Here is a 22,396-nt window from a genome sequence, read left to right as displayed (position 1 = left end):
ACAAAAACAGTTTGTGCAATTCTAACAACCTTGTTTGTCAGTACTTGTCAACGCAGTCTGAGCTCTCTTAAGGAAGCTTTCTTCTTATGAAAGTAGTCCCGGCTTCATTCAGTTCACGGTCGAGAGGATCCCACACAGTTTTAGTAAAGCTGAGGTCTGGGGAGGCCAATCCATGACTGTTAGTGATGCATCGTGCATCGATGCATTTTCTGTGCCTTCAATTGATATTGCATGTGCAGTCAAAATCTGACTGTACTTTTTGCTTTCATAGTTCCATACATTTTAATAAAATGGACGTCTTTATAAAAAGCCTCTGGCTGAAATGTAGCCCCAAACCATGTATCAGGAATGCACTGAAAATGGGTGAAAAAGCAGTTAGTCATTCACTCCTTTAAAGGTCGATGTAAAGAAATTAAGACTTTTTGTAGCATGCATCTCATGTTACTTGCATTAATAGCTGCCTGAGTGTCCAAGTGTCCCTCTTATCGATAGCTGCAATCAGTTAACAGGAACATATTGTCAGAAGCTCCTTTAAAGGGAGAATTTCAAGCATCATTTCAAGTCCTTACACCTTTTTATATGTGAGCCTTTTTCCTTTTCCCCTGATGTAACATAAGCAAACTGTCTGAACAGGGGATCCCCTGTGACCAAGCCACACGCAGAGTGGAACAATTTACTGTGTTCAAATCAAGCAGGCAGTTTTCACTGGTCTACAGTTCTCTTGGAGTACAAGCAATTTCAGGTGACACATTTACCAGTCAGGGTTTTTCTTGCAGTGATGATGGTGCAGTCTAGGGCTCGCAGTACAATGGCGGAAAAGTCTTGCTGCCAGCCTGCTTGTTAGTTTATGGAAATGGAAACATGAAAGTTTAATGACAGATGGCTCGAGAACATCAGTGACTCTCAGAGGTTAAAACCTCAGTACTTTCAATTCATCTTAAGGTTAATATAACTGATCACCTGTGTGTTTTTCATGGAAGGAGTAGGAGTATATTTTGAGGTTTCTAGAGGTCCTTCTCCTCAGTTCCGTATGATTTGTGACAAAGAAAGAAGAATCTGGAGCCTGAGAGACGGGATGCGGGGCCGGGACGCTGTCTGAGAGGCCTCTATGAATCTCACAGTGAACCGGTCTCTTTTCCAGCCCTCTCACCTTGTCGTCGCTAGACTGTGCGAGCACCTTAGCAGAGGACAGCTTTTAAAACGAAATCTGGAAATCCAGTCCTCAAAGAAGAACGAGGAGTTCTTCTTTGAGGAAGAACTCTACAGAGTAGAAACTTCTCCTCCCTCATGACTTTAATCCTGAAAGCCGAATAAGACCGTCAGGATGGTCAGCCACGCTTGCACAACAATCAGGACAGTCGGTCATTATCTGCGTCTGATGGAAGGAAAGAAGTCAGAACCGTCCCCTCGTCGCTCCCTGCTGGAATGGAATAAAAATCGGGTGCTTTTGATATTACGGTCATTTCATGCTTGGTTTGTAAGTGAAGGTGGGAGGCGAGGGAGGATAAAAATAGTCCTCCTGCTCCGTTCCTCGCCGAGCGCTCTCATTGTCTCGTCGTACTTTTCTCCCAGGGCGGCAGACTGTAAAGACACCTTCACAAAAGGACATCCTCTCCTTAGTCACTCAGATTACTTTGCATGAGTGTCACAAGGGACGGTATTTTCAAATGTCTTTTTGTCACCTTGACATTTAAGTGTCCGAGTCTCCTCCACCCCCCCACACACAGCCTCAGGTTAGGTGCAGGCATCGCCATTTTAGGGCGTTTGGAGAATCGTTGGACCTGCCTGCGTGACTTTGTGTCATCTCTTGTGTGTCCTTGTATTTGGCCCTCTCTAAATTTTAAAAACAAAAAGGTATCGTAGGAAGGAGAAATCTCATTAAAGTGACCGTGTTTTTGTAATTTACCTTCATCAGACGAGTGTCTCGTCTACTCAAGTTGCAGGTTTAGGCCACTGCAGGCTAAATCAGATATATTGACTTTCTCATTTATTCCAGACCTGCTTTAGCTTTAACAGCTCAACTCCCCAAACACTCTTCTATTGTTCTCAGCTTGATGGAGGTTCTGTGCTCATTGTTGGGATTGTTTTAAGAAGCAAATACCCTTTGAAAATCAATAAAATGTTGAACAGTTGTCTTGTGAAATCGTGATAGCCTCGGCTTTTTTTCCTGAGTGTCCTCTCCTGCCGCGCTACACCGAAATCACGACTCCTTAATTGCACTTTTGGCGGTTTGTTATCGCAGCGTATCCATCAGGGGTCTCTTTTCATTCGGTCACAGCATTGTGCCTTTTCTCATTTTGCCTCAGTGCACCAAGCCGTGATGCCAAACCCAGCGTCCAGCTACCAGACAGTAGTGGGCGTGCAGCCAACGCCCAACCTCGCTCTCACTGGCAACCAGCAAAGCAATATGGGCAACCAGATGCAAGGCATGATGGTCCAGTACCCTCCAATGCAGTCTTATCAGGTACTTTGATGATGGGACGCCTCCGTGAGCTCCCCCAGCTAGATTAATAAGAGCACTGTTATGAATGAAACGTGCCTCGCTCGAGGCCTTTTGTTGGTCTTTATTTGACATAAGGAAATGCAAAAACATGGCTCTGAGTTTTAAAATGTCTGCTAAAGAAAGAACAGTGAACATGTTGACACTTGCTTATTTTTCTTTCTTTTTTCCCCCTGTAGCAGGTTTCTGTTCCACAGCAGACGTACCAGCAGCCAGTGTTTGTGTCCTGCCAGCCGGGGCAGGGGGCACTGGCTGTCGCTGGCATGCAGCCCTGCTACAGCCTGCTGCCTCCTAACCAGCACACCACCATGAGGTACGGATCTACATCTGTGACATCCTGCACACTATTGTTTCAAACACAATGAACTTTCTTTTTTCCCCTCATTGTGTAAAACTAAGAATGCGGCCATAATATTGATAATAATAGTTATCATCTTAAACGTATGTGTCAGTGTCGACCCAGAATTTCTCCGATGGTGAAAGGATGTGATCAGGTAGCAGCAGCTCAGAGGTCGACTAAAATAGTCTTTTGTGTCCATAGAGGACCCGTATTAAACCTTTTCATTTGCTTGTCTGTTCATTATGGATCTAAAAAGAATACATAATGATTTCTACTTTAGCTCGTGCACTACTGGTTTTTCTTATGTGGCCATCAAAAAAAGGATATTTGATGCTGGTATTGAGTCCCTGGACACTAATTAGTTGGGGGCTTTTTTTTCTATGACAAATTCTCCCTATCTTTTCTTTTTAATGAATATGTACAGACACAGTTTTGCCAAAACACGCAGCGTGGGATTTGTCCTCCCACCCCTCCTTGGGAAAAGGCTGAGGTTGAAATTCTTTTATCCAAATCATGGGCGATCATCTGTTTCAGTTTCTCGGAAAATAAATTTAGCTTTTTATATTAAAGGAGATTTTGGAAGTCACCATCTTGGTTTCCTTTTTAAGCTCGCGTGCTAGGCGTTTCTCAAATCAGATACAGCTCAGCAGGAGAGCAGCTGTTAGTCACATTCTCATTTTGAACAGCTTACCCGTCGGGCATCCGATGCTGGGATGCGACGCGATCCCTCATATGAAATAAATAAATAAAATCCTGCGGTCACGTATTGTTAGATTTTGGGGTAAAGGGAGTATTCATACTAACAGAACATCAACTCTCTGCTGCTCTCAGGTGGACAAACGTCACAGTGCTGATTTGAAATGACGTGTTTAACTGCACTGGAAATAAACTTTCCAAGTATTTGTATGAACACCGATACTCTTCACATGTAGGGGTGTGTGTAACTGCTTCAAAGCCACAAAGTTTACATTGATAAATAATTAGTATCAAGGTGAAGTTGTAATTATTAGCTGAATGTTTACACTGATAACAAAGTGCATCTGATTTATGTTCATCCCGTCCTAATGGCGCGTTTTAAATCGAAGTTGTTAATCAGATTTAGATGGAAGAAATTAGCCCGCCTGTAGATGTTCTTTGTCCCAGAAAACAAACGATTTGCCAGGTGCTTGAAGGTGCCTCTTATTTCTAGACCAAACGGGGTTGATGAGTGAATCCCCAAAGCGCCTCTGAGCCAAGGTCATTTTTGTTCACTGTGGAGGGAAAGAAAAAAAAAGAAGTTATTACCACCATCCTTTTGGCGAACTGGGTCTGCGTGCAGCTGATGAATGTCGACTCTGACGCCGCCTCCAAGAGGTTTTGCCATTTTCCTGTCATTACTCGGCTGCTGCGGAGTAGTGTGGAGCCTCTCATTATAGCTGATTGATAGAACTAGCTCACAGAAAGCAAAACATGTAATTAGTTTCTACCTCCGTGGGCCCAATCAATCTGGATACTGGCGAGAGGAGCACCACTGGGACTCCGTATACGTAACAAACAGCAGAGACAAGCGCGGCCATGTACGCAGTCATCACCAGCAAAAGAACAATGCAGAGATGCACGCGTGTGAGGAGAGGTCACTTTCTCATCGTCCCAGCTGTAAAATGAGGCTGCTTTAGTAGGGCAGTCAGTGCGGGAATGATTTATGTGGCAGTGTTGGAACGGCTCAGTCTGCTCCCACGAGGACCGACCGTCCACCTGCAGCCCGCTTTTTCACCAGCTGGAGACGAGTCCCTGCAGGCAGGTTGCTTACAGAGCAGAGCGCCTACTTTCCAGTTTCTGTTTTTTTTTTTTTTTTAATAAATACTCCCACCTCAGATCTCCTCAAGGTGTACGTCTGTGTAGGCTTAGAGGTGGTTTTTAAACTTTCTCTAAACTCAAGTCCTGGGTGTCCGCAGCATAGTGGACTTCCAGTAACCATTCATTGATGATTTGATAAACTAAAACGCTAACAGACTTTATCCCGTGTCACCTTCTGGTTTATTCACTCATACTTGGAGCTTGAATTATTTTAAGTGTGGTCATTGGATCATAAACATTTCATATTTCACTCACTCGCCAAAATCTGCTCACATTTTAAAATAGTTTTAGTGTCCAGAAATGTATGATTTTGAACATCCCCGTGTGTGTTTTCATCCTCAGTTCAACAGTGAGTTTCCTGCCCACACCGATGATGGAGCAGCTCCAGTTTCCTCAGACCTCGTCCCCCTGCGTCTCCCAGCAGCACCCGGGCCAGCAGTACGCAGGTACCCTCCTCTCTGAGGCTGGCATGCAGCCTGTTCACAGGTCCAGATAGAAACACACGGTGATCTACAGTAGCATCACGCAGTAAAGTGAGAATATTCGCTTTTTTCTGACATTAGTTGCCCTGGAGATTCCCCATCACTGCCAGCGCTCTGACATTCTTTATTTTGCTCATCTTTCAGTGTCAATAACCGCAGACCGGATTCCTCTGTAGCCACAGCCTGCGCTTCATAATGAAATAATCTTCCCTGAGTTTACTTTACCTTTGTATGTGCGGCAGATGCATGATTAGATTTACACTCTGGATTTTTGAAATGAAAAAGCGCGAGGCCCTGTGATGGGAGGTCCCTGGAGTTTGAATAAGTAAAAGTGATTTGCTCACGTCCCTCTTCCTCCAGAGCTGGATGGAGATTAAACAGTGATTAGGTCGACCACTGCAAATGTTAAGGTGACATCAACGACTGCATTGAGACAAAAAAAAAGAAAACAATAAAGTAAGAAATGAATGATGTCATGACTCATCAGAAGAAGTTGTTGGTATTGCCGTTGCGGTGCTCCAGTGGTTGTAGAGGGTCTCTAGCATCTTATTTCCCAGTTGGTCCTACTCTTAATGATAACTCTTTATTTTTTTCATATTCAGGCTTTGTAATATTACTCTTTAATATTTTGCTTCATAACCCACTTCTCAAACCTATAGAACTTCTGTCATTTAACTTTCAAAGTATTTCCCGTTCAATCAAACACACAGATGTGTCTGTATAAACTGATGATGGTAGACGGCGTAGCCCGTCTCATAAGAAAATGTGGTCGATATTTATCCGATTTTATACCAGCGCTCACAAGGGTCTATTTTTTTAATAAACACAACATAAATATTGATTGGTTTTTTTTAAATTTGCCATATTTTTCTACAGAGGTACGTTGTTCACGTTGTAAAAATGTATTTCCCAATGTATTTTTTGACAGTCTTGAAGCGGGACTGTTGGTTTCATTGTGCGATTCAGTACAGAAGAAGATTGGAGTATTTACTAAATGTTCCACCTTTTATGCCTTTGAAATGAAGTGAGGATGAAAGCTAATGTGTTTGTCGAGTGCTTTAGCTGCAACTCTGCTAATCAACTACGGTTATCTTCAAGGTTCGGGGGTGTTTACACAGGAAGCGATTCGCTGATCATCCACCGCTTTGATAGTTGGTTGCTAGCGGACATTCCAGATTCCGGTTGCCTCGGTAACCCTCTAATGTATTTACCACCAGTGATATGGCTCTCTTGGTGGTAGTTGCATTTGAAGAAAGCTTTGCTCAAAATCCACCTATGTGGCCCAATGTCACTTAAAGTTGCTGTGAACCCTGGTTGTCACGCCCCCAGCAGCCTAGATTCATTGCGCCGTACCTAAGGGAGGATTCAGGGTCACCTGTTCCAAACCTAACTATATGCTTTTGGAAAAAATGAATCTTTTAAGCCTGATCTATAAGCAGAGAGGGTTTCTGTCTCCTGAATCCAAACTGGTTCCACAGAAGAGCGACATGAAAGCTGAAGGCTCTGCCTCCCATTCTACTTCTAAAAACCCTGGGAATTTGTCTCCCAGTTTACCTTAGCACATTAAAAGGTAAATAAAGATAAAATGGACTCGTGCCTTACAAAGCTACAATAACGCATTTTTTCATTTCTCTTTTCCGTCTCTTTGGACATGAATTGCTGTCCAGAGGCCCAGGTGGGGCAGTCTCCTTACTAATGACCTTTATTATTCATGTCTGATTATTATGGGAGCACAGTGGAGGGGGAGCCATCATTTCTAGCTCTTCCAGTAATGAGGTCGGATGAAGGTCTCACGACGGCCTTACCTACAGCGTGACCAGTAAACACTTTTAATTGGCTAGGCCGGGGCCAGAAATAATCTACAAATTAAGTCCAAATACCCATCGTCCTTGCTAGTGTTACGAGGTTTTATTTCCTAAATGGACACCAGCATCAGCTGTGCAAAGTTTGTGTATGATTTGCGCCTCATATGAGCTTCATGTAAACAGAAGTTAATTAGATGGAGGTATAATGTATGTTCGGGGCACTGATTTATTTTATTAATTTTTTTGGTTTTGTTTTAAAAGTCATGTTCATGTGCCACAAAATAATTACATAATTGGATTTCCTGGATCATTGCAGAGGATTTAGCAGGAATAGGGAATGGACTCTCTGATTGCCAATTCCAATGTGCCCTTATAGTCGAGGCTCTAAGACGTAATTGCTGAGAGGCTAACGGTGTAGGAGCAGTGTTTTCCCTGATGAGGTGTGTAGCTGAACAAAAGTGCTGAAACGCAGCTTTGGGGCAAAAACACATTTACTTTGGTGCATAAATGATGAGCTGATGTGATGAATTAAATAAGTGGATTTTTTTTTTTTTTTGCTGACCTGATTTGCCTCTTGCCGACACAAACACTGCTTCAACCTTTCCATTTCTGTCTGCGTGCAGGGTTGTTACCCCCGGCCCCCAGCAGCGGCATGGTGATGCTGCAAATGACAGCAGCCCCCTGCCAGCAGCCCCGGGCCCCCTCCCCCTGCCAGAGGAAACCACTCAGCCACAAACACTTGGGCCCCGAGCACCAACGCAACCGCAGGCCCGCCGAGCTCCCTCCGCTTCCGGACAACACCCAGGTACAAACGCTGCCCAGGCGCATCCATCAGGCAATCACAGAAGAACAGCGGTGCCTTTCAGACCGTAGTTTCTCCTTTGAAACCATTTAATTAGCTCGGCGACCCAAAGGTTTTCATTTGACGGGAGCAACTTCCAAATAATTTTGAATTCAGTTGTAAATTTGTTCAGCTGATGTTTTCTACATAGGACCATACTTTACGTGTCAGAAAGTTAAGACGGTCACAAGAAAGCAATTTGAAAGCCAATTTAGTTTGTTTGTACGCGTCTGACAGTTGCGTGAGAATTGTCGCCTTGAGCCAGACTCAGCTTGCCTGCTGTTCCAGGCAGGTTAAATGTCGTAGTAAATAGGCTCTGCAAATGAAGTGAGTGCTGCCGAAACCTGAAAATGAGGAGAAAATAGTCCTCGGCATTAGGGTGTAATGGTACATTAGTGGGACTAATGTGGATAGAATGGAACATTAAAGCAATGACTTGAACCACAGAATGACTTTGTGAAAGGAAGAAATGGCCACAGTTGCTTTTTTCTTTTTCTTTTTTTTTTTGAATGAAAGTGTTTGTGTTTCCTCCCGGTTTCCCCTCTCTGCATCATCTGTGTGTTGTATGTAGAGCAGCCTGCCCTCGTCTCCGGCACTCACTCCCTCGCCAGGCCAGCCGCCCAGCGTCAAGGGCCTCCCAACAGGCATCTCACCCATCCCTGTCATGGCCCACCACCCGCAGCTCCCTACAGCCTTCTGCCACAGTGGACAAGGTCAGAGACACGCAGTAGTATTGCAGTACATGCTTACAAACATGGCATCCTCAAAACTCAGTGACTGTGCAGTTCAATGGCGCACGAATGCATTCAACATCAAAAAATGTACAGTTGAAGCATCTCTTATCTGGATGAATGAAACCTTCTTCCATATTCACAAGCCTTTGCTTATGTACTGATATTCCTGAGGTTTTAAGATTGGAGTGAAGAGCATGATCATGTGTTTTAAACTAATCCTGCTGAGGGGCATCATTTCCTGATGCTAAATGAAGGAGTCAGTGCATTGGAGAACACTTGAGGGTCTGTGCAGCAACTTTAAATACAACAGTAACTTCAGCTGTGCTTGTAAAAGATGTCTAACCTAAGATTTAACATTAAGGGACAAATTGCACTAAATTGCTTGAAAAGCATGCTGCAAAGTAGTTTAAGCAGTAGCTAACTTCCCAACTTCCTGCTTGCCATGAACAATGTTAAAGCGTGCGTGTTTTTAAACAGGTTCTAGCACACAGGATTCAATAAATGTCATATATCATTTGTTTAAACTGGCAGCTATACTTGGAGTTTATATTTTAATCATTGATTGTCGAGTACTTTAGTTAGCCACTGTCTATGTAGCTGCAGTTAGGTTCTAAAGCGATTTAAATGACTACAAACTGATATTTGAAAAGGTTGTTTTGACTCTGATTACCAGGTGAAGCGCACTACTCTTTACTGGGCCAGCCTTTGCAGTACAAACCCTCCATCAGACCTCCGTTTATCCACACTGCACACATGATGGCCAAACATCAGGTAGTACTGGTTTTCCACTTTTGACTTCTTTTTCCTTGTCCTGCCGCCCACAAGCACACCTACCTTACTGGCATCTTCTGTCTCCTCAGGTTCCTCTGGGGGTTTGGCGTGGCAGTCATGGGAGGAAGGCCGGCAGAAAATCAGTCTCTTCAGATCTCAGTGTAGGTGAAGCAGGTAATAGGAAGACCAGAGGGAGGCTTAAGCTTAGTGAACCTCGAGTTAGCGGCAGGTTCTGACCGAGATTTGACCTCTTCAACACAGAAGAAGCTCCAAATCCTAGTCCAGAATATTATGTAGTGTTTTGGGTTTTTTTCTTTTCAAATTCAGGCCAGCAGTTTGTAAAAACACGCACGCTGGCTGGAATGTCAGCCTTTAGGTGTTTATCAGAAACTCGTGCTGAGATTCATCACCAGATAAATCCAGCTGCTGTGTAGTCTCTTTGCCAGATTAAGTGGAGTAACATCACCTTTTTTATTCTGTCAAAATCTGCTTGCTGTGCTCCGTATCTGTGGAGAAAGCGTCTGTTTGTGAATGTAAGCAGAAATAATTTCCAGACGGGGCAGAAATCACACCTGGCAGTAGAACCTGCAGTCCTGGCAGTATTAACACTGACACAAATGTGCTGATTATTTCAAATATCACGCTGTATTTTTTGCAGGTGCTGAGATTTTTTTTCCCCCTTCATTATTCAGGCGCTTTAGTCAACAATCCCACTAGGGGCAATCAACAAGGACTGGGGCTCATACGCAGCTTCTTTTACAGAGGAATTAAGACTGAGAGATGGACCTTTTCTTTTTAAAGAAAATGTAAAAAAAAACTCCAGTAAATTATAACCAGACGCATAGATCTGTTTGTCCTTCCAACTCAAAGATTTAAAGCTGACAGCAGCATTTTATTTGAAGCCTCCCGATGGTGCAGGTCTGATGTTGTTGCCATTTTTTTGTTTGTTTCCCCCCCTCTGCTCACCCATGACAGTTGTTTTATTTATTGGCTCTACTGCTCACAGCGCTGTCTGTCTGTGTGCGTCTGCAGTGAGCAGTCAGATTCTGGACGTGACACATCCTCCGGAGGGGATCAGCTGTACAGACTCCCACCACCTCCTGGCAGAGATGTACAAAGGGGGCGAATCGATCCGCCGGCTGTCGGACCAGCAGCCACGGTTGTGCAACTCGACCCGAGGCGCTCCCGGCAGAGACCTGGCCTCGTCGCGCCCTATCTTTGCCATGCTCCCCTCCAGACACACCACCCCGAGCGCCGTGTTCCGCCCCACAGGCCCCCGAGCCGCCTTTAAACTCAGAACCGGCAGCGGACACAAAGGGGAGCTGTGCGACTCAGACAGGACTGGCTCATAGCTGCTAAGATCTCAGAGCGGCACACATGGAACGCACATCCAACCACCTGCCTCTGCTGCCTCAGTCTGGACTGTCTCCCAGACGCTGTCCAAATCGAAACATCAAATGTCTGAAGAATGAATGTTCATTTTTATTTTGTTTTAGTTTCTTTTAGCTTTTTTCCCTTTTTTTCGGCCAACAGGTCTGTGCAGGGTGGAAACCGAGCACCAGTTTGTAACATTTGTCCGTAGCTGCAGAGCTCCGCTCAGCGCCCCACTTCTATTCTAAAACTCGAGTTTGCTGTTCTGAAGTCAAAGTGTTTGGAGACTTTTGGGGTTTGTTTGCCAGCTATCACATTAGTGTGTCTACTGCGGCTGTTTTAGTACCAAATTTTTTTTTTTTTTTCTTGCCACTTTTTGAAAATTAGATGATATAATTATGTTTAAATTGAACTGAATGTGTCACGTTGGGTGTTTAAAGATTCTAGAACGGCACGTAGCAGCATTTGTAGAAGAAACACTGAATCACAGATAAACTACCTGAATTATTTAAAGTCACCATTAAACACCGTGAATGTTGCATTTGCACTGAAGTGATGATCAGAGGTGGAGATTTGACTGGTATCGGACAGAGCCTGGGTTTTTCTTTTATTAACCCTTAATACCTGTTTGTTTGCACTCGACCAGGCCACTTTGTTTTATATATTAAAATGTTTATATGCACAAGAATAATACAATCGAGTTTGTCACTACTTGGCTTAATTTGTTTGGATTTCTGTTTGTGTGACTCATGAGAGGTGTTCTGTGTATGGCGTGGCTTTTCTTCTTTTCTTTCATTTTTTAAAAATTAGATTCTAATAAATGTTTGCACCACAAGTGTTGACTTTTTCCACTAGTTAGCTGCAGTCAGCAATTTCAAGGTCTAATTGAAATGTTTCCTTGGGAGCAAGATGTCGCTTCGGTATGGGAGAGAAGAGCAACAGATGAGGCAACTCTGTGGAAGATGTTGCCATGAGGTTTGTATCTGTGCCTTTTGGGCAGTGCGGAGATGTTTGCTCTGCTCTGCAGCCTCATTTCCAGCTGCATGAATGAGCCATTTTGAACGAACGCTCCTCTCAGCCTGGGATGTAGTGAAACAGAGACACCTAGTGGGCAAAGTTCGTTACTGCATTATGAAAGCACTATGGAATTAACGAGTGAAAGTGAAACTAACAGAAAACTGGTTTAGTGGTTACATATTAAAGACAGGCGTGTTTAGTGTGGCCGAAAAACGCGGGAGTATCTAACCGTTATGTCGACGCTTCAGTGCTAATGTAGCATAACAAAAGGGTAATGGAGACCGACTCCTGGGAGAACAGCAGGACGGTGGTTGTCTCCGGTGTTCCCAATGTGTTGCCCCCCGGCAGGATAACTGATAAGCTGACCATTCACTTCCAAAGCACCCGGAAGAGTGATGGAGGAGACGTCGAAAAGGTCAAATATCCCACCAACATGGACGGAGTTGCGTTTGTCACTTTTGAAAACGAAGAAGGTAAATTAGCAGGTGGTGGCTAAAGCCAGGCTATAGGCTAACATGTCGCTACTGATAGTGTGTAAAGCTGTGCGTCCTTCAATAAATACATTAATGACAACAAGCAGTTTTTGAGGGTGTCCCCTTCCAACCAACAAAAGCTAATCTGCGTATGAGCAGTTCTTCCAGCGCTCAGTGAGTTAAATGAAGTTGCCCAAAAAGCTGCTCTAAAAAGTTGTCCACTCTTCGCTAATTTAAGCTAAATGTTACTGCAATACTTCAAATTTTGATTTCAGTCCGTTTCCAAGTAAACCCAGGCCCAGTATCGCCGACACTTTCAGCCTATACAGGCTGTATGATGATTTATGAGATGACTCACCAGTTTGTAAACAATGAACACTTTTTAATGACCGCTTACTGTGATTTTTACTTTTCACAATAAGTCACCGCATGTAAATGTGCCTGTCTCTGAAGCACTTTGGATTCGGCCCAACTCTTCAAAAAATAGAAAAAGAAAAGAAAAGCAGTCTGTTTTCTTCAATTTATGATTTTTGTGTTCACAGTTCTAAAATAAAAAACAGTGTAGCAAACAACATCTTAAAACTTCATAGTGTTGTGACAACACTCATGTATACAGATATTTTACTACAATAAAGGCCTAAAAACAACGTACAGTTGAATCTGTATGTACTGTCTTCTATCAAAAATATGAAGTTAATTTCAGTTCAGACACATTATCATTGCTGCATAACATACAGCCTGTTGTTTAACTCTAATGCCTGGTGTATTGTTTATTGTACAATGGGATTATTAGAAATTACAATAGTGCTCCCTGATTGGTGCAGTGTTCCAGTTACCTTAGTCAGACAATACTGACTGCTTTATGAGTTTGAACATATTCTGTTTTTTTAAAATAGGAGACTTATTTCCGGAGCTCTGTGAATGTAATAATAAATGACAGACACAAACTAAGGCCACCTTATCCATGTGGAATTGCAAATACCTAAAGGGCTTACACAAACTGTTTCGTCATTGTCAAACATATCTGATATTTTTTCACTATAATTGGTACCCACGGGAACCAATTTCAGTTTCCCCTGAGAACCACTTTTACATTATGCTGAGTGGAAAGGGTAATGTATGAATGAAACATTTGATTTTTGTATGATCTGCAGCTTGGATGTGTGCCTAACTGATGAATGGATTAATCTGATATTATCAAAGTGATGGACTGTTATATAAAAGCTAACATTAGACTGGTAGATAATGAGTCGAGTCAAGCTCTGTGCACTCTGAGTGACAAAAAAAAGTGTGCTAGCTTTGTAGGTTCATGAGGCATCATTATAACAATGACCTGGGTAGAGACCACAGCAGAACTGTGCTAACTTTTGGCAGATGCAGTGAGGGTGGTGGAAAAGAAGCAGCATATTATGACAGACAGCCAGTTTCCTGAAGACTTCGTCCTCACTGTGTTTCCCTTCAGCACAGATGTAAGTATCAGTGTGATTTTAAAACACCATGCCTACTTAAGTCACTTGCTTTTGACAAGCTTTTGATTGCAAAATAAAAGTTTCTAATTCAAGCACGTTTCTGTGGTGCAGGTGTTTTTCTACGTCCCAAGCGCTACGGTTGATCTTTCTATATTCGGCGGCAATCGGGACTTGGTGATTGAGAGCCTGCGGTCAGCTCACAGATCGCTGCGTTTTCGTCCTGTGCCCCAGGAGAGGAAAGTCTTCATTGAGGGGCCTTTTGCAGCTGTCCAAGCCCTGAGAGGGGACCTCATTTGCAGAGCCGATGAGCTTCAATCTGCAGTCACAGTCCAAACTGCTGGTATTAACCCAAGAGAAACTGGTCATAATACGAGGTTAATATCTCATCACAAGTATGTCGACTCTGTAAGCCACAGCAGCTCTAAGAGGGAACCCGCAAGCAGCTTATCAACATTATCAACACAGAGCCCAGGTAAGGCAAATGAAATCCAAAGACTTTTCTCAAAGACTCAAAATGCCTCCTTGAGGCAAAAAGTTTCCTCTGAGAGTTTGGCTCCAGGGAGGATTTTGAAAGCACGCATCAATGGAAAGGACAAACTGGAAGGTCAGCCAACCGAACAAAGAAAGGCCAACCACATACAAGTGGTCGAGAAGGAAATCAAAGCATCTTCCTTATCGGGCCTTCCTCAACCAGTATATCGCAATATCAACAACAGAGCCTTATAATGACAATGCCTCACAAAAACATCCCAGAGCAGGCAAGATTTCAGCCACAGAGATTAGAAGAGAGGGTGATTTGGGGTCTCACCAGAGCAGCATGGGCTGTTTGAAGAATCCAAGCAGCTCAGCAGTGAGAAGTAAGCTCCAGACTGAATTTAAAGATGTCTCAAAAACCTTGGAGAGATATACTGAAGGTCCCGCAGTGGCGTGTGGAGTCTCTCCGGAAGGTCAGGATGATATCTGGGTTGACTCTTACATATTCAGATACATCAAAACATTTCACAAGAAGGAGTTGGGCAGATGCTTTGCGGCCACTGACTTATCTGTCAGGTATGTTGTAGAAACTGACCTCATGCAAATATCGTTGACTGAGCAGCAACGTTCCAAGGTGACCTCAGGAGTCCAGAAAGCCATCCAGAAACTGAAAACTTTGTTTGAGTTTTAGCAATCAATCTTAAGAGTTCATAAGATATTTTACCATGAGGTGGGGCTGTCGGATAAATACCTAATAAATCAGATCTGTGGTGTTTTCAGTTTCCAGTTTGAAGATGTTCTTTACATATTTGAGGACTCCTGCATTAAAGCCATCAGCCCCTCAGTCCCTAGTCTGCTGTTCAATAAGAAAATAAAAGAAGGAATAATTAAATTCAAAGACACTCTTGTAAATTTCAGGCAATCTAGAAGGAATCATGAACGGATGTAGTTTAATCACTGACCACAAGGGGGAGTAGTTTTCTCTTCACAAACCCTCCCCAACACTGAAATCTATATTTATCTTGTTATTGTTACAGATGCACTGATTGTTGTTTGATACTGACACTGCGAGTTTTCATTTGAGCAGCTAATGATTAGAACTATAGAAATAAATTATACAGTACTGATGCGATATTTAATCAGTACTGTATAATTTGTGTTTTTGCTTTTTCTCTCTGTTTCTATGGTGAAGCTTCCCCTTTGTTTATGGATGGGTTAATAATTAAGCCTTTAAACAGCAATCCAGACTTTCTTCTCATAGCAGTGGGGATAAGTCTTAGTTACCCCTCATCACATCTTAATTAAAGACAAAACATAGACAAACATCGACAGATGTCAGCCTGTCTCACATGACCAAATCATTTAGTCACATATTATGTGAAATTAAATTAAAACAAAACTGATTTGTCTGTGTGGATTTTCTTGATGATTATTAAGTTTTTTATTATTAGCATTTTTAAGCATTATTAGTATTTGAGAATTTACTACAGTGACATCTGTTCTACATTTCTTTGCCTTTAGGATTTTACTACTTAGTGTCTATGAACCCTCGTTTTACTGGAATGCATGCCCTGCATTGGGCAGCAGGGTGCGGTAGAGTACTTTCATCTATACTGTGGGCTGTGTATAAATAGAGACACTGTAGCTGCCATGACTCGCCTCAATAAAGCAATTATGGAGGCTGGGTTTGGCGAGCAGGGTGCAGATTGGCAGGCGAATGATATCAGTTGGATGTCCCATTATACATCATCTCCCGTCCACACACATACAGAGTGTTACAACACAGTGTTGCACCTTTTCCAAGGAAGTACGCATTACATGTTATGTGTAGAAGGTTTTTTGTTTCTTTTTTTGGTTTGGAATTATTCAGACAAGCTTGCTGCACAGCCTCAATAATTGATTCATTATGTAAAAATAAGCCACATCACCGTAATAAACACACACAAACACAATCAGTCATCTCCCAGACGCACTCACTCTTACTTGTTACCATAGAAACGTAGTGGAAGAGGTTGGCAAGCTGCAACGTTGGGCGTCGTTAAGGGAAGCTCTTGAATACAATGAAAACAACCATGCGGGCGAAGGAATTACATTTCCAACAAAATAACCCTTCATCAAAGACGAGCAGAAGAGAGGCCACCGCCTGGTAACACCCAGACCTCTCTCCTACCCCTCTGATAGCACATCTTGAACAATTAGCCATCATTGGGGTGGGGGCTGGAGTTATTGTGGTAGAACAGAATGAGTCAACAAGCAGACGGCATGAATTATTTTTCCTGAAATGGTTCCGACTCGGGCCTTTCATCGCACCCACCCTCCTCATTATGCATAAAGTGTAATTAGGTACCAGCATTTTTGAATATATTAAGCATGTGTGACTTTCATGATGGAGGTCAGAAACAGCAGCAGGCCAAAAAAGGAAGCATTAGTGGAAATCTCAAGGACGTTTGCATCAGGAACGAGGTCTTCTGGGCTTCAAACCTGTAATTGGGCCTCTGAACCCTGTGCCTCTGATGAATGTTATTGTTCACACTTCACATTAGAAAATGACTCAAACCACTACAAACACTGACTGCAAATATATGCAGAATGACCACAAAGCAACCACAAAACAACAACAAACAGACAAAGTGACTATAAAGATAACAACTTCAAGAACAAACCAAGTGACGGACAAAATTACAAAGACAGTTACTACAAAAAGAACAAATAAACTACAAAAGGTTGGAAATCAATTTTTAAATAAGCATAATGATCAGAAAAACTAAAGGAACAAGCAAAGTTACTGGAAAGATCAAACGAAACAAAATTGTAGAAATTACAAAGGCATTCACATTGACTAAAAACAAGCAAAGAGCAAAAAAAACCCCACTACAAAGGGCATGCAAAATGGGATCCAAAACAACAGAATAACTAACTCAATTATATACAAATATACAAAGTTATTACAAAATGAAACAAAACAAATAACCATTCTGATCTAATTATTTGGTTACAAAGAGGCAAAAGATCAGAAAATTACAAAAACGTAAAAGTAGCAGAAGACGGAATTATAGAAAACTACAAAGGCTCAAACAACTACAACAAAAGCAAAATTACTGGAAAGTAAACACAAACACACAAAATGACTTCAAGAGGACCCAAACAACTGCAACTTGATACGAAATGAAACTCGAAATTATGCAAAAAAACAAACAAATAAAACAACTGAAAGTGTCTAAAAAGGGGGGAAAGGTAATAAAACAACAACAAAAACCTACAAATTACAAAATAAAAACAAATTACTACAAAGAGGTACAAAATGACTACAAAACTAAAATAAAATTATACAAAAGAACTACACATACCACCAGAGATGGGCAGTAACATGTTAAAGTAATCTGTTACTGTAATCCAATTACTTTAATTCAAGTAATGAGTAAAGTAAGGGATTACTATTGCAAAAAAAAGTAATTAGATTACTGTTACTTTCCCGTAAGCACACTGCATTACAGTGTTACTAAACCGTCGTGATTTTGTTTGTGAGTGTCTCATGACAATGACGTACGAGTGTGCGACGCCCGTGGAGGCAACAGATGTGTGCAGATCAACAATGGATAAAACAAAGTGTGGGAGCGAGTACGACCATGCAGCGTTTAAAGCATGGACGTACTGACATTACTGAGTTTGATTACATAAAAAGTGACAAAAACATTAGTGTTCACTTTACACTCTGCGTGGGAAGAAAACTTCTTTGTACGACGAAAAATGAAACTTTAAATCTGAGCAAGCACCGAGCTCGCTGCCACAGGAATGTGAAATTCACAGAAAAAACCCCCGGATCCACCCACTGACATGACCGCTGTGGCACTGGGAAAACCTCTTGCTAAACAGGTGACAATAGATTTAAGAGCGGCAGGACTCAGTGCTGCTGAGTCTTTGATTTTATTTAGTTTTTGCTGTTTTACTTGCATCTGTTTGAAAGAGTGAGTATAAACACACAAAGCTTTGTTTTATTTTATATGCTGGAATATACAGAAAATAGGTTTAAATGTTAAACAAATTTCTTCCAGTCAGACACTGTTGCATATAATTCGATTTTTGCTTAATTCAATGTGCATAAAGTTAAAAGATTAAAACTAATAAAACACGTTTTTTTTAAAAGAGACTTTTTCATTTGATTCAATTTTATATGATGGATTATGCAGAAAAAATTGAATTGGGCTTAAAGGTCTGTTGCTTTGTTCAGGTTGTATATCATGTTTTTAAAAAGTAACTAATTGCTTTTGAAAATAAGTAATTAGTAAAGTGAAAGGATTACCTTCTTGGAGGAGTAATTAGTAAATAATTACTATTTTCAAGTAACTTGACCAACAACTGCATACCACAACTACAAAGATACAAATGGTCACCAAACAACTATAAAAACATACAAATCAAATACAATAAATAAATAAACAAATAACAACAACAACAAAAGAAACAGCCTAAAAGGGTAAATTACTACAGAGATACCAAAATAGCGCAAACAGAAAAAATGACAAATGAACTACAGAAAATAGCAAAATGCTACAAAACCTGTTTAAAGAGACTCAAAACAGCTACAAGAAAATGCAAAATTACTTTAAAAAAACAAAACAAGGCCCCAAAAATCCAGAGAACATTTCAACTATGGGTAAAGTATCGCAAGAGAAGAGTAAGAGCCTTTGTCTGTTCTCAGAGTTCTCCAAATCCTCTGTGGATCGGATGTTACCTATCAGCACACGACTATTCACTGTTTTAATTTAAAGTGTGTATTTTTGTGCGGTTGTGCTCAGGCGCACACATCATGGAGGTCAAAGGTCAGAGAGAGAAGCAGCAGGCCTCTACATCATTCCTTTTCCACAGTGTGGAATAGAGCTTCAGGTGATGGATAGCATTCTTCAGGCAATGTGTGTGTGTGCACGTCACAGTCACAAATTACGTCTTAATGACTCTCTTTACAGATCATCACCCTGCCCGGGAGAAGGGAAGCAGGCGGGGATATGAGTCGCCCCCCCCCCCTGCTGCTCTGCCTAAATGCAGTAGTGCATGGGTATTAGCAAGCTGTGATGGAAGAGCCTTGTAGGAGAAATTGGGGGCAACAGACCAGGAAAATGGTTTGTGTGTTATCCGTGGAGAAAAGGACAAATGGTGTTTAATTGGTCTGACAACATATGACCCACAATGTAAGCATAGTGAATCACCGTGGAATTTTGCAGTTGGTACGCAAGTGTGACTGACAGTCAATGTTTAACATGCATCTCCTCAAATTGCATTCATTATGGTGTTATTAACCGTCTCGTATATCTTTATTTCAGTTATTTACTTCTTTTCAATATTTGGGAGCCATACTTTAAGAATAAAAATATTAACATCACTTTCAAAGAGTAAGAAGTTGATAGCATTAGGACTATCACTACATCACATTTGTACTACACATAGAGCCCAAAAGAATTCACAGACATTTCAAATATCATTGCAGGATTGAAACAGAAGTTGGAAACAATAACACCACCAGTCTTTTTTTATATTTATTGTGTGTTCTCTTTTTCCTTTTTGGCAAATAAATTATACTCACACGTGTGCAGGGAGTTCAAGAATGAATCTAACCAACCGCTTTTTGTAGTTTTGCCTCTGTACAGCACTACACTAAATTTTAAATCAGACAACCAAGAGGAGATTAAAGTATGAATTGTTGGAATCGACTGTAGGGGTCTTTAGAGGAAAAACTACAAAACATGTGCAATTGTCCAAATTCCTGTCTGTTGCTAATTATGCCATTTTTTCTTTTCATTTTATGGTAAGTAACAACAAGCCTAAATATGCTAAATCCTACTTTATTGGACTTTACTTTCTTAACATTATTCTAAAGAGATGTAGAAATTACTTTTATGTTCATTACACAAAAGCATAAGAGCGCTTTGGTGATATGCAGACTGTGTCCAGGACACAAGCAACTGCATTATGTTGCTAACACAACTTTGACTCTTTGCAAACATCTGAATAGATGTTAGGCAAAGCTAGCCAAGGACCCAGAGTCACATTAAAGCTGAGTCTATCCTGACCCCAGCCCAGCAGCCAGACGCTGATGTTCATCAGGTAACAAAGGCAGCCTCCATTTCTACCTGTACATGATGATCTCCGATCCTTGAGCTAATTTTCACCGTTATTTTGTGTTGTCGGCTTTATGTTCATACACTGAAGCTTGTGTCAAATGTTAAGTTTAAGATCTAATGTGTATCTAGAGCCAGGATGGCTGTGACTCCTGCTTCCATTCTTGACGCTAAGCTAATGATTGTTCGAACAGTAATTAACACTCAGACACGAGCATTGTACCAGTCTTCTCAGCTAACTGTCAGCAAGAAAGTTCATGTTGCAAACTAGAAAAATATAAATAACCTTATCTGAAAATATGTCATATGTGTTAGTTTCCAGGGTTCATCACTAAACTTTTATGTTCTGTGTTTTCAAGGTGCTGACTCCCTGTAGTCACAATAATCCTGTTGGATGCTGCTGTCACTAAAAAACAGAAACAAAAAAAACTACTCAGAATTCGAAACATTCACCATATTTTCTGGACTTACTGCAAACTGTGAGCAAATCAGTTTTCAGGTCACTTGGGTGCCTTAGGCCAGACACCCTCAGAGGAGACTGATCTTTTCATACACCGATGATTTCATTATACTTTAGCATAATTCAGTTTCATTCAGTCTGTGTCTGAGTCATTAAGAACACAGTCATTCATTGTTTTTCCATAAAAACTAGCGTCCATGCCTCACCCCTGTGTTAAACTCACTAAAAATGAACTAAAACAGAAAACCTGGTATTAACTGAGCATCGCACACCACTACCTTGTCTAAAGTATTACTTGATGCGACTTCTTAAACCTGAACCTTTCAGACACTTTACTTTCAGTTTTACTTCTAAATATTACTGATTTATTTATTTTGCTGTTTATTTTCACCACTTTCTTTTAGCACCGTGTTACAAAGCTGTGAAAATCAGACTGTTGCACTAAATCAGAATTGTCCTCTGACTACAACACATCATCTGCTCTGTCTTCTTCCTTCCTCACATCTCGACTCCCCAGCTGTTCGCCCTCACTTACGAGCCGATCCAGGAAGAGTGAGTGTAATTATCAGCCTCTCCTCTGACCATTTCAAAAGCTCGCAGTTAGTCGGGTGTGAAGAAGAAATGTGATTGCCTGTTAAATTTTGACACCGCAGGCTGCAAACGCTCAACACACGGATGCCACATGTGGACCTTTCTCAATTTAGAATGACAACTTTTCACTTATTCGAAGATGGAGGACAGTCAAGGCTGAAGCTGACATGTCTTTGGCAGGTCCGTCAAAGAAATGCAAAAACGAATAAAAGCTGCTCTGTAAATGTTTTATTTCATGCCCTGCTTTGATGGTGATTAGATAGAATTAACTGTCAGGTGAAATTTAGTATGAGCTGTTTATTTTTCTCCTGTATTCCGATGAGTTAACCTTTGTCTCCTTTCCAAGATGGCAATACTCAGTTCATTCAAAGAAGCTTGACCAAAAGCAGGCAATAATAGCTTTTTTGTATAATTCATGCTGGAGTGTAAACATTTTTTTTTTTTTATTACAAATGAGATTTTTAGTTCCCAAACATCACTTTTTAGCTACACAGAGACCAAGACCTTTGATATTTTGAAAAAGTATTTTTGTCCTCAGGATTTTTTTTATTTTATTCATTTATTTATTTCTTTTAAAAACAGACTTGACAGTACTTGAATAGGAGGGTTATTAGTTTTTAGCTAATGCTAGCAAATGTGGTTAGCAAGTTGCATCAATACTTAATTACTTAGTCCTACATAACAGGCTAATAAAATACTCAAAAAATTCTTGAATGGCCAAATTAGCCTACTTTCTACTCAAATCTTTTATATACCAGGGTATAAACATGCTAGTTTCAAAGCTAAAGTTGGTCATTTTAGCATGGGAGTCTGTGGGGTTGACCTGCTTTTGGAGAGAGCCTCGTGTGGCCAATGGAGGAACTGCAGTTTTCGGCACTTTTTCATGTTGGGTTCGTTTTTTCGATTTTACATCCCCAAAGGTTGTGGCTGGGTCCTAACCACCTGAATTTTATTTGAATAAAACTTTAATGAGCTTACCTAGCAAGTTACCAATTTATCTTTTACATAATGCTTTGTTAAATGACACGATGTAAAAATACTTGTTAGTTGGAAACTCAGCAAAGCTGCCAAGTCACCAAAATGAATTTGACATTTTAAAACAGGCAACATGTTAGTTTG

General features: G+C 41.3%; 2 protein-coding genes across 13 annotated transcripts in view; both read left to right on the top strand.

Moving 5' to 3' along the window:
• Positions 1-11,515, top strand: part of LOC102314604 (R3H domain-containing protein 1) — a 52,140-nt gene extending 40,625 nt beyond the window's left edge. For 9 of the 12 annotated variants that reach the window (XM_014337316.2, XM_042224497.1, XM_042224501.1 and 6 more), the window contains 8 exons: positions 2,307-2,464; positions 2,680-2,813; positions 5,019-5,122; positions 7,587-7,768; positions 8,376-8,517; positions 9,212-9,309; positions 9,399-9,483; positions 10,342-11,515. In XM_014337316.2, coding sequence (XP_014192802.1) covers positions 2,307-2,464; positions 2,680-2,813; positions 5,019-5,122; positions 7,587-7,768; positions 8,376-8,517; positions 9,212-9,309; positions 9,399-9,483; positions 10,342-10,661 — 1,223 coding nt within the window. In that variant the 3' untranslated portion in view covers positions 10,662-11,515. Of the gene's footprint in view, positions 1-2,306; positions 2,465-2,679; positions 2,814-5,018; positions 5,123-7,586; positions 7,769-8,375; positions 8,518-9,211; positions 9,310-9,398; positions 9,484-10,341 lie in introns of those variants that run through there. The other 3 variants (XM_042224499.1, XM_042224505.1, XR_006054805.1) reach the window with 3 other exon arrangements.
• Positions 11,516-11,635: 120 nt separating this feature from the next.
• Positions 11,636-17,334, top strand: LOC102307343. The gene is made up of 3 exons (XM_005933925.3): positions 11,636-12,170; positions 13,545-13,639; positions 13,751-17,334. Exons 1-3 carry the CDS (start codon positions 11,972-11,974, stop codon positions 14,363-14,365), a joined length of 909 nt encoding a protein of 302 aa, XP_005933987.1. The 5' UTR covers positions 11,636-11,971; the 3' UTR covers positions 14,366-17,334.
• The last annotated feature ends 5,062 nt before the right edge of the window (positions 17,335-22,396 follow it).

Source organism: Haplochromis burtoni, unplaced genomic scaffold (assembly GCF_018398535.1).
Source record: "Haplochromis burtoni strain Fernald_Lab_line unplaced genomic scaffold, NCSU_Asbu1 Contig_139, whole genome shotgun sequence".
Taxonomy (NCBI): Eukaryota; Metazoa; Chordata; class Actinopteri; order Cichliformes; family Cichlidae; genus Haplochromis; species Haplochromis burtoni.
This window is presented reverse-complemented; position numbering and strand designations above follow the sequence as displayed.

Coding starts and splice junctions, on each gene's coding strand:
- LOC102307343 (XM_005933925.3), top strand. CDS start 11,972: ATGGAGACCGACTCCTGGGAGAACAGCAGGACGGTGGTTGTCTCCGGT. Junction 12,171..13,544: donor CACTTTTGAAAACGAAGAAG/GTAAATTAGCAG, acceptor AACTTTTGGCAG/ATGCAGTGAGGGTGGTGGAA. Junction 13,640..13,750: donor TGTTTCCCTTCAGCACAGAT/GTAAGTATCAGT, acceptor TCTGTGGTGCAG/GTGTTTTTCTACGTCCCAAG.